Genomic DNA, 12,343 nt, shown 5'->3' with positions numbered 1-12,343 from the left:
TAATGTTGAAGTGTCTTTTGTTTTACTATAGCAATATTATGTCTTATGTGAATCATCAGCATTACTGCTACTTGTTTGTTCTTCTGTTAGATTTGATATAGCATATAAATCATGTAATAATTCTTGATCTGCTATGTGAAGCTAAGTTTCTTTTATTTTATTATTATGTAGTGTAATGTTTCTTACATGCCTCATCAGTATTACTAATTTTTGTTTTATGGCAAATACCCATTGTATTTATTACAGATTAAATTTTATTAATTCATGATCAAAATATTTTATTATTAGTTTTAATTATAAATTATATCCATCCACTTTCGTTCTGTCTATAATGTTTCGTTTTGGGGCATTACATTGGCTTATATTTTTTATATCTTCACTGGATCAAAATAAAATAAAAATAGAATAAATATAATGAATGAAGATTTCAGTGATTTGGAAATGCCCATCATTTTGACTGGTGTGCCTAGTTAATTTATAGTAAACCTGTTTTTTTTTTTCTCTTCCCCCTTCCCTCGCAATCAGAGTCTCCAGAGGCAGATGTAAAAGCCGAATCATTAAACAAAATAAAGGAACATCGAATTGTTCAGAAAGTTGTAACAAAATTTGAAAAAGATCTGCAAGCTATAAAAAGAAAACATGAAAAGGTATATTGATAATTCTGATGCTGAATTAATATTGAATTGAATTTAATATTTTCTAAGTTTATTTTAAATGTGATACCATTTATAATTTAAGTACTTAATACTTTCTAAAACCTTTTTTGGTATTTACATATACAGTAAACCATCTTTTAATGGGCATCTCTGTTAGTAAACACCTCTGATACAGTTTTTTTCATTCCAATATTTTCTCCTATAAGGTTCTTATACAAAAGTTTTAAAATAGTGGTCCGAATTTAATTGAAGGATTGCTTACCTGTTTAAAAGTCTGTTACCTTTAAAATTCCAAGAGATAACTGATGCAAGGCAAGCTATATTAATCAGCAAATACCTCTGAATAATATGCAATTTTTTCATTTCCAGCTTTTCCCCTTAATGTTCTTATAATTGAAGCCCTGCTTACCTATTGAAATATTTGTTTTCTGTGAAATTTAAGGAGAAAAGTGGCGCAAGGAAAGTTATTGTATGCCTGTTGCCGAAGTAAATCACTAGTGAAATTTCTAAGATAGCTTGAATCAGTGGTCAATAGGACAACTGCAAATTTACACAATTTGCACCCTGAAGCACTGAGAGATATACATCTCCTGTATCCACAGCTTATGGAAAAATTATTCATTAAGAATAATGAAAATTATGAGTGCCAGTAGTTCATTGCAAATGCACATATTTTAGCTAATCCAAGCAACACTTACATACCAGATTGAGCCTAGTATTAAAGCAAGCTTATACAGCATTACCAAAAAAAAAAACAAAAAAAAAAAAAAAAAACACTTCAACATCACCTGTCCATTTCTGTAATAGTTTGTCTAGTTCTTCCTTGAATTTATTCAGACTACTTACTTCTCCAACATCGATGGAAGTTTGTTCCAAAAATCAGTTACTCTCTCTGGCTGAAACCAAATTTTTACACATTTGTCCTTCAGTCCTCCCTTTTCAATTTAATTTATGTCCCATTGTCTATGTCGTCTGAAAAGGAGTTAGAATGCATTGCTACTCACATTGCCAAAAAATTTATTTAGCATTAGCATTAATAGAGGCATACGATGCAAGAAAGCAAGCTTATGCAGCATCAGCCAAAAAAAAAAAAAAAACCCATTTCACCCCTCCATTCATTCCAAATGCCTGTCCAGCTCAGCCTTAAATTTATTTAGGCTGTCAACTTCCACAACCAAAGATGGAAGTCTGTTCCACCAATCAACCTGAAAGAGCCTCTATCACTTGCCCATATTATTGGAAACAATGCAAATTTAAATGAACTATTTACCTTTCTTAAGCAGATATAAATATATGATTTTCTATGATTACAAACTGGAACGAAGTTTTATATAAAAATATGTCATAAGAACAGGCACATTTTGGCCCTAGTTGCACTTGTGCCCAAAAAATACCAATACAATCAACCACCCGCTGGCTAAAGGCAAATTTCTGCACATCTAGTCTACAAATGTCTTTCCTCAATTTGAATCTGTGCTTCCTCAGGTTCTTAATCTGAGCAAGAGGAAGAATCCCATCAGCATTCAGCTTGCTCAAGCCATTCAAGGCCTTGTACACCTCAATCAGATCACCTCATCTTCAGCCATTTTCAATCCACTTCAGGATGAAGGCCTCTCCAGCAACTTTCCAGTTCCTTCTGCTTTTGAGCACTGGCCATCCATTTGCTACCCACAAACTCATGAATTTCATCTATCCATCTCCGCCTTTGTCTTCCAGGTTTTCTTCTAGCTCCTCTTGGATACCATTCTGTTATTTTCTTAGTCCATCTGTCATCATGTTTCAAAGACATGATGACAGATGGACCATTTTAGTTCTTTAGTTTTGATAAGAATGTCCTTTACTTGAGTTTGTTGCCTAATCCATGTGTTTCTCTTCTTATCTAACTGTCTGATTCCCAACATGATTCTTTCCATTCTTCGCTGTGTAGTTCTCAGCTTCTCTTCCATTCTTTTGGTGAGTGCCCAAGTTTCACTTCCATAAGTCATGGTGGGAAGTATACATTGGTTCCTTATTTTACGTTTCAGACAAACTGGGATATTGCTCTTCAGTATGTGACTATATTTCCTGAATGCTATCCATCCAAAATTTATTCTTCTCTTGACTTCCAGCCATTTATCATTATTACAGCTAATAACTTGTCCCAGATAAGTATATGACTCCACCTTTTCAATTACTGCTCCTTCAATCATTATTTCCCTTTCTGTGGCATACTTGTTCATCATTACTTTTGTTTTAGCCATATTCATCTTTAGTCCAAAATCCTTACTAGCTGTGCATAACTGATTAAGATTTTCCTCTAATTCTTTGGGATCATGGTTTATGACCACAATGTCATCTGCAAATCGTAAATGGTTTAGGTACTCTCCGTTCACATTGACTCCTTTCTGAGACCAGTCTAATCTTCTGAAAGCTTCCTCAAGGGAAGCAGTAAACAGCTTCGGAGATATTGTGTCTCCTTGTCGAACTCCTTTCTCAATTTTAAATTTCCTACTGTCTTTGTCTAGTCTAATAAAGGAAGTAGCACTCTCATATATTTTCTTCAAAATCATAATATATGGTGTATCAATGCCTTGTCTTTGCAGTGCCCGAAACATTGCCTTATGCTGTATGGAGTCAAATGCCTTTTCATAATCCACAAATGCCAGGCATAATGGTGTTTTATATTCATTTGCTTTCTCCATTAGCTGTGATATTATGTGAAGGTGATCCATAGTTGAGAATCCTGTCCTAAAGCCAGCTTGCTCTTTCGATTGATTCTCATCAAGTATTCTTTCTAATCTGTTAGTAAAGACCCTTGTGAACAACTTGTAGATGTGGGATAACAAGCTAATTGGTCTATAATTTCCAATTTCTGATTTATCTCCTTTCTTATGCAGCAAAACTATGATTGCATTATTCCACTGCTTAGGCATCACACCTTTTCTAATGCACTTTGTGAAGAGCCTTACCAGTTTTTGTGTTATGTCTCTTCCTCCCAATTTTAACAACTCTACAGTAACTTCATCTTCCCCCGGGGCTTTCCGAGTCTTCATTTCTCACAGGTGCCTATTCTAGATGCTGCAATTTGCAGAACTTAAGCCTTTTTTGGTAAGAGCACCCCCCCCTTTGTTTCTCTCCCCAATCTTGTTGCCCTTCTTTGTACCCATTCTAGCAACTCTATATCCTTCCTAAAGTGAGGCCTCCAGACCTGTACACGGTACTCTAGGTGTGCCCTGACCATTGCCTTGTATAATGGGATAATCACTGTCCCTGCTAGCAAAATTCCTATATATCATAATTTTCAAGACTCCGTGACCTGCCCTGGCAGCTCATCTACACTGCTCAGCGAACTTCATATTTGACTGCACAATTACCCCAGGTCTTTTTCACTTTCCACTTCATTGAGTGGGTTATTGCTACCCATATACAATACTTTGCATTTGCCAATGTTAAACTTCAGTTGCCATTCTCAACCCATTTGCCCAACTTATCAGTTGGAGTAGGACACTTGTCTTTACTGCTGTTAACAACCCTGCCAACCTTTGTATCATCTGCAAACTTGAACATTAATCCTGATATACCTTCATCAATATCATTGATGAATACACAAAACAACAATGGGCCCAGCACCGAACCCTGGGGAACTCCACTAATAAAATTTGCCCCACGAAGAGCAGTGTCCATTGATTACCACTCTCTGTCTGATTGAATAAACTCAATGATGATTGAGTTTATTCAATCCATTTAAAGCCAGACCACATTTTGCAGAACTAAATCTTTTTTCTCCTCACTAATCTCGTTGCCCTCCTGTACACCTGTTCCAATAGATCCACATCTCTCCTAAAATGAGGCTTCTCCTTGCAGACACGTATGCAGTACCCAAGATGCAGTTGACTTATTAGATGATCTATAGGATAGCCTGGCCTGGATATATCATTCTAATTTTAAATTAAAGAAAATAAAAAAAAAAATAATAAATAAATAAAAATAAAAACAGTAAATGACATAAAAAATAAAATCAAACAAAATAAATGAACAATTAATTATTCTGTCACACGAATCATTTGTACTTGAAGCCACTTCTGCCTTAAGGTAAAGTATTAAATATAAAGTATAAAAGGGAACAGTTTGTTGATTTTTTAACTGCAGATAAATAAATGCTAGAAGTGTTAACTTGTGTCTGTGTTCAGTTCGGAACCAACTTAGTGACCTCCCATTTGTGAATCTATACTATGATTTATTATACCATGGCAAACATGATTTTTACCTTCATTAATATATTAGCTGTTTGCAGTCAAGTTTTATACATACATTTTGAAAATAATTCTTAAAATTTCACATCACACAGCATCACAATTTCTACATATATAGGTTTCTGTGTTTACCAATAATATATATATATCTTACTACTATTTAAGGAAATAGGTATGACACTGATATGTTGTATTACCTGAAAATAATTCATGGCAGTAATGTTGTGGAGTAATGACAAGATTTAACATATTAAATCTTGTCTATCTTCTTCCCACCTCTTTTTCAGTAAGGGAAAGCCACCAATTATGGTAGGATTATGGGTACAGTTTATCTGCCCTTTGATGTCAGCATGTATATGTGGTCGTGGGACATCCCAGTGACATTGCTGGACTTCCAGATAAGCATCACTGGGATCTGATGCCCACAGCCTAGATTAAAGGCTAACATCATAGGAATCTGGCTGTTTTTGCCATGTGCTGTGATCTGTGGAAATTTGGAAAGGGGGGATCCTGGTGGTTGAGGGGCCTAGCTTCAACACACCACTTTGGCCACTGCTTCGACAAGACAGGTGGTCCTGGAAGGCCTGGCCAGATAGTGGGTTCTCCTGCAAGGATCAACAGTGAATGCCATGCTCTACCCTCGTGGTCCGAGGGACAGAATTCAGGCTGGCAGCAGCATGGGTATGGTGTCTAGGTAGCCTTTGGCATCCATGTTGGATGGGAAGCCTGGGCACTGAACAGTAATAAAAAACACTGTGAATCCTGATAAAGTAATTTCACACCCCAACCTAGTCCTTAACTGAAAACCAAACCAATGAAACAGGCAATGCCAATGTAGCAAAAAGACCATGAACCGAAGTACTGTCAGGTCCCACTCCAAGATTGTTGATTATACATTCACAAACTGAGAAATATATTGGGAAAATGTTTCCCTTTTTTCATACAGAAGGGTTTAGAGGAGTTAGCATGTTTCCCAAAATCAGTTAAGAGGCTTCATTCTGGAGACCTTAATTGAAACCTAAAACAACAGGCACTCAGAGTAGCTACTCCAAGCAACATCAATCAGAGGTATCAATTACCACACAGAAGACAAAATTCATTAAGCGGTGGGTTCATTGAGGTTACTGAGGAGGAAATCTGCTCCGAAGCCACAGGTTATGATAGCTGTTAAAAAAATTTTCATGCATAATAATGGGAAGTTAGTGCCCACTAGAAACCCAATCCTTACATTAATTCTCTAACATCTCCAAACTCTTATTAAAGCCTGGTATATAAATTGCATTGTAAGACCATACATCCCAAACCAGCTGAGATGTTTTAAATTCCAGAAATATAGGAATTCACATGGCTTACCTTGGAGCACCTGCCTGTGCTTGGTGCAGTGCAAAAGACCACAAAAGCAATGCATGTACAACCACCAAACCCACTTGTGTCAAATGTGAAGATGAGCACCCTGCATACTCAAGGGCATGCCAGAGGTGGTAACATTTCCGCCCTCCCAAAGTTCTTGGCCATAAAATAAAAAAGTGAGAAGCATGCATTAAACTTCTCTTCAAAAGGGCTTGAATTATGCAAACCCTTCACTCAGAAAGAGTTAAGCTCATCCTCACATGAGCAAGTCCTGTGGGCCAGATGATATCCACTAGAAAATTATAAATTACCTTTCAAGATAATCTGAGGATCATCTAAATTTATTTAATAGGATCTTTCTTGGCAATAAATTCCTGGAGAAAGCCAATTGTTCTTGCCTTTCTAAAACCAGGAAATGATCCTAGAAATCGAGGTACCTATCATCCCATCACTCTGACAAGTTATCTGTGGTCTGCTTTCCAGGACACAATGTGGCTTCTGAAGAAACAGATCCACTTTGGATAATTCAGTCAGACTCAAAACGTACATTCACGATGCTTTTAAATCCAAGCATTTGGTAGAAGTTTTGTTTTAGCAAGCGTAGGACACAGCCTGGCGATTTGGCATATTACAAGACCCCCATAACTTTGGTCTTTGGGGTAATCTTCCCATTTTTTTTAAACTATTTTTCTAATTCCTGATTTTAGCGTAGGATTCATGCTCTCTCAAGGATGTTGCCAAGAAGCGGAAGTCCTGCAAGGATCTGTTCTAAGTGTCACACTCCTTCTCATCAAAATAAACTCCCACCAATAGTAAACAATGCCCTCTATGTTGATGATTTTATGATATTCTGTCATTCATACAATATTGAGGATCATTGAAAGTCAACTGCAAAAAAAAAAGCTACTGATCACTTTACATCTTGGTCTTTGGCTAATGTCTTTGGCTTGGTCTTTGACCAATAGTAAACAATGCCCTCTATGTTGATGATTTTATGATATTCTGTCATTCATACAATATGGATGTCAGATGAACTAATCAGGCATATGGCAGAGAAGAAAAATGCATGGGATACTTACAAATTAACACATGACACAGAAGCCTATGATAGATACAAGTTGATATGCAACCAAGTTACAAAGGAGGTTAGGCAGGCGAAGGCAGATTACGAGAAATCCTTGGCAAGGGATGCAAAGAAAAACAGCAAAGAGTTCTTTACTTATGTAAACTCTAGAAGGAAGGGGATGAATCAGATTGGTCCACTTGATATTGATGGGTCAACTGTTGATGATCCTGCTCAGGTAGCTAACAAACTAAATGAATATTTTGCATCAACATTCACACATGAGGAGTTATTCAGCAAGGGGAATGCCAGAGGTGTATTCAACTCTAGCAGTAAGCTACAGAATCTTGAAATAACTGGGAGTAAAGTGGAGGAGAAACTGTTGAAGATAAACACAAGAAAGGCACCCGGGGTGGATGGGATCTATCCAGTTATATTAAAGGAGGCAGCAAAGGAAGTAAGCAAACCCTTAGCCATAATTATGAGAGCTTCCTTGGACTCAGGGGAGGTACCCATAGACTGGAAATGTGCAAATGTGACCCTAATTCACAAAGGAGGATCAAAGGCTGACACAAGTAATTATAGACCTGTGAGCTTAACTTCTGTTCCAGGAAAATTAATGGAGGCACTGGTTAAAGAAGCACTGCAGGATCATTTAGACAAGACTTCAGTTATAGCTCAGACACAGCATGGTTTTGTTAAGGGGAAGTCTTGCCTGACCAACTTGATTGGATACTATGATGCAGTCACAAAAGAACTGGATGCAGGGAATAACTTTGATATTATATACTTGGATCTTAGAAAGGCTTTTGATACTGTTGCACATGGAAGACTGCCACACAAATTGGAGCAGTGTGACATTGGAGGCAAATTGCTGCTATGGATAAAGGGGTGGTTGAGGGGGAGAAGACAGAGAGTGGTAATCAATGGACACTGCTCAACGTGGACTAATGTTATTAGTGGAGTCCCTCAGGGCTCAGTGTTGGGTCCATTATTGTTTTTTGTATTTATAAATGATATTGATGATGGTATATCAAGCTTAATGTCCAAGTTTGCAGACGATACAAAGGTTGGCAGGGTTGTCAAGGACACTACTGACACTATGCTGCTGCAACAGGATCTGGAAAGGTTGAGCAGATGGGCTGAGAGGTGGCAAATGAAGGTGGCATGTGTAGTACTTTACATTGACAAATGTGTAGTACTTTACATTGACAAATGTAAAGTACTACACATGGGAAACAGCAACCCCAGAGCAACGTATCAACTCTGTGGTACTACACTGACAGTGGTAGAGAATGAAAGGGACTTGGGGTGGTTGTGCAGGCAGATATGAAATTCTCTGAGCAGTGCAGACGGGCTGCAAGAGTAGCTCATGGAGTATTGTCAATGATATACAGGAATTTTTCCAGCAGGGATAAGGAGGTGATTATTCCATTGTATAAGGCAATGGTCAGGCCACACCTAGAGTACTGTATACAGGTCTGGAAGCCTCATTTCAAGAAGGATGTAGAGCTGCTGGAACGAGTACAGAGAAGGGCAACAAGATTAGTGAATGGAACAACGGGGTGCTCTTATGAAGAAAGGCTTAAGTTTTGCAAATTACAGTGTCTGGAGACTAGGCACCAGCGAGGTGATCTGATAGAGGTGTATAAAGCGTTGAATGGTTTGAGCATGCTCAATACTGATGGGATTCTTCCTCTCACTCAGAATAATCACCTGAGAGGACATAAATTCAAATTGAGGAAAGACAGATGTAGGATAGACGTGCGGAAATTTGCCTTTAGCCAGCGGGTGGTTGGTTGGTGGAACAGACTTCCATCCCTTGTGGTGGAGGTTGATAGCCTAAATAAGTTTAAGGCTCAGCTGGACAGGTATTTTGAACGAACAGAGGGGTGAAGTGGAAGTGGGTTTTTTTTTTTTTTTTTGGCTGATGCTGCATAAGCTTGCTTTCTTGCATCAAATGCCTCTACTAATGCTAATGCTAATATTGAGGATCATTGAAAGTCAACTGCAAAAAAAAAAAAAGCTACTGATCACTTTACATCTTGGTCTTTGGCTAATGGGTTCAGATTTTCATTTTTTTGCAGAAAAGTTTTTTTGCAGAACTTGCAGAACAGTTTTTTGTGTAAGCTTTTGTCACAAACAATCTTCATTAAGGCTAGTCCAAAACAGCATCCCAATTTTAGCAGAAGTTAAATTGCTAGAACTGATTTTTAAAAAGAAACTGACATTTCTAGAACATATTCGTCAGCTAAGGTGTCAAAGGATATATAACATCCTTCATGCCCATTCGTGGGGTGCAGATCGCTGTACTCTTTGTATCTACTGAGCTGTTGTCCATTCAAAACTCAATTATGGTTCTCAGCTTTATGCTATCTGCTAGAGATAGTGCATTTTGGTGGTTAGATCTAGTCCATCACCAAGCTATCTGGACGACCACTGGAGCAATTTGCATATCTCCTGTCCAAAGCCTTTACGTCAAAGCAAATGAACTATCTGTATTTCTCTGACACAAGCAGTTTCTTTACAGTATGCTTTTAAATTGAAATCCCTGCCTGACAGCCCTATGGGTATCAGTTTTTGAGCCACCATGGGAAAATACGTATATCACCCAGTCACAAAGGCAAGTCCTTGCACCCTGTCATGCCAATTTACCAACTTATGAACTCTCTCTCTAAAGATCTGGGAGAAGCCACCACACCACCAGATGCCTACCAGAAAATTTTTGCATCACATTGAGCACAGTGTTCTGACTTCATGCCATAACCCTTGATCACATTAAAGATAGCTTTTACCAACGGTATATGTTATATACTGATTTGTTGAGCATTTTACAGGATCTATTATTCATGAGATGCAAGCCCCATCTAGTACTCCCCATGGTGGGGCCGGTAACCTTGTCAGAAAAGTTACTCTGCCAAGGGCTAAAAGGAGCTAATGTGGATCACGAAGACCATTATCCATCTGTTGATCCTCATGGCTCAACTTGTTCAAGGACAGACCAAACTGACTCTGACACTTCCCATCCCAAGAGACAAAAAAACAGAAGGATCCAAAAAGGAATCTTCACAGTTTCTAATAATACATTCCCAAACAAGTCAACCGATAGGTTGACTTGTTTGGGAATGTATTATTAGAAATTTTCTCCATTTCTTATTCAGAAATGTCTCGAGAATGCTGCCGGACCACCTAAGATGGTGAAAAAACTCGCTCTGGAGATCTACTCATAGAGATTATGAATAGTAGGCACTCTGAATCCCTACTAAGAATCTCAAAGTTTGCAAATATTTCTGTCACAGTAACTCCACATGCCATCCTTAATACCTCTAAAGGAGTGCTGTCTGAATGGGACTTAATAAATGTTACTGAAGAGGAATTAGTCCAAGTATTACATGACCAAAAAAGTTGTACAGGCAAAGTGGATTAAAATCAAGAAAGACAGTGAACTGGTTCTGACATGCAGTGTTATACTGACCTTTTCAACACCAATCCTTCCAGCTACAGTTAAGTCTGGATATCTGAACTGCCATATCCGACCTTATATCCCTAATCCTCTCAGGCACTTCAAGTGCCAAAAATTTGGTAATATTCAAACAGTATGTAGAGGGTTACAGTTTGCCCCAACTGTGGACCCAAGGAACACACACACACACACACACACACACACACACACACACACACACACACACACACTGCCCAGCACAATACCAGTATGTCCAAACTGTAAGGAAAACCACACGGCTTACTCAAAAGTCTGTGTGAAACCTGGAAAAGAGGAAATAAAATATAAAAGCACAAAATAGAAGACATGCCAAGAGACAAGGAAACAAGTTTTACTCACTGTACCAAAAGGAATGCAAACTGAAGTGTCCATACCAGCAGCTACATTCATTTCTGACTGGGATTGGGCTATTCTAGCAAGTCTGCAGGTAATACCTCAGTCACCGTACCACCAACTATTACTCCATCACATTCAGATGCTAAGAGTCTGAGAAATTCTAAACTGTAAAAGGTGCTAACCGCAGAATGGAAATCAATGACACCACCAACAATGATGAAACGGTCATAGAAATACATGCTGAGGAACATATGGATACTCCATGACCCACTTTCCCGAGAAAAGATAAAATAAAATTGGAACTTTATAAACAGATTGGCTCTAAAAAAAGTCAGAAACATTTTCTACTTCAAAAGCTAAATAATGAATCAGTTGATTCAACGGAATTGTAGAGGCCTCTGTAGCAACATCAATATTCACGATTTGACAAATAAGCATCATCCAGTAGGCAAGAAACAAATCTCTCTCCACAAGTGACACTTTCAGATAAAAACTATATACACTGTACAGGCATGACAGGATTACTACTCATGGTTCACATGGTGGTGGTGGTGGTGTGGCTATATTGATTGACAATAAAATCCCTTTCAGACATATTCCTCTACAAACCTCTGTAGAAGTAGTTGCAGTTTGCCTTGCTCTTGGAATAACACTTGCTCTTGTATCATATCTCTCACCAAATCAGATCTACTCACTAACTGATCTAAGTGATCTTATCATACAACTACCCTCTCCTTTCTGTGTGTTAGGTGATTTTAATGCACATCACTAGTTATGGGGATTTTACTTGTTAACAGGAGCGGCTGCTTCTATAGGGATGGGATACACTTAAATAGAAAGTGTGCAAGAATATTTGCTGATGCTATCGAGGCAGTGTTAGGTGGGTTGGAAAACTGATAGCTTGGGGGAGATACAAGGACTAATAGTTTAACAGTAGCCATAGGCAGAGGTGAAGGTGATTCATGCACAACTTCTATTAGAATAAGTAGCGACCTGGAGTGAGGGGTGTTGGGGATTTCAGGGACGGCAGTCATCCTGAAATAGGTTGGTATATGGGATGTGTTAAGGTAACTAGGAATAGGAATAGGAGCATGTATACCAATGCTAGAATTATAGTAAATAAATTTGATGAATTTGAATGGTCAAGACATCAAAGGTGGATATTGTTGGGATATCAGAGACATGGTGTCACAAAAACATAAGC

General features: G+C 38.2%; 1 protein-coding gene across 3 annotated transcripts in view; it reads left to right on the top strand.

Moving 5' to 3' along the window:
* The window catches only part of LOC150088410 (1-phosphatidylinositol 4,5-bisphosphate phosphodiesterase classes I and II-like), a 1,046,313-nt gene that overhangs the window by 801,111 nt on the left and 232,859 nt on the right, over positions 1-12,343 (top strand). For all 3 annotated transcript variants that reach the window (XM_090369498.1, XM_090369497.1, XM_090369499.1), the window contains exon 26: positions 526-647. In XM_090369498.1, the coding sequence (XP_090225624.1) occupies positions 526-647 (122 nt within the window). The remainder of the gene's footprint in view (positions 1-525; positions 648-12,343) is intronic.

The sequence above is a fragment of the Mastigoproctus giganteus genome, chromosome 3 (assembly GCF_048544385.1).
Source record: "Mastigoproctus giganteus isolate SK-2022 chromosome 3, ASM4854438v1, whole genome shotgun sequence".
Classification (NCBI taxonomy): Eukaryota; Metazoa; Arthropoda; class Arachnida; order Uropygi; family Thelyphonidae; genus Mastigoproctus; species Mastigoproctus giganteus.
This window is presented reverse-complemented; position numbering and strand designations above follow the sequence as displayed.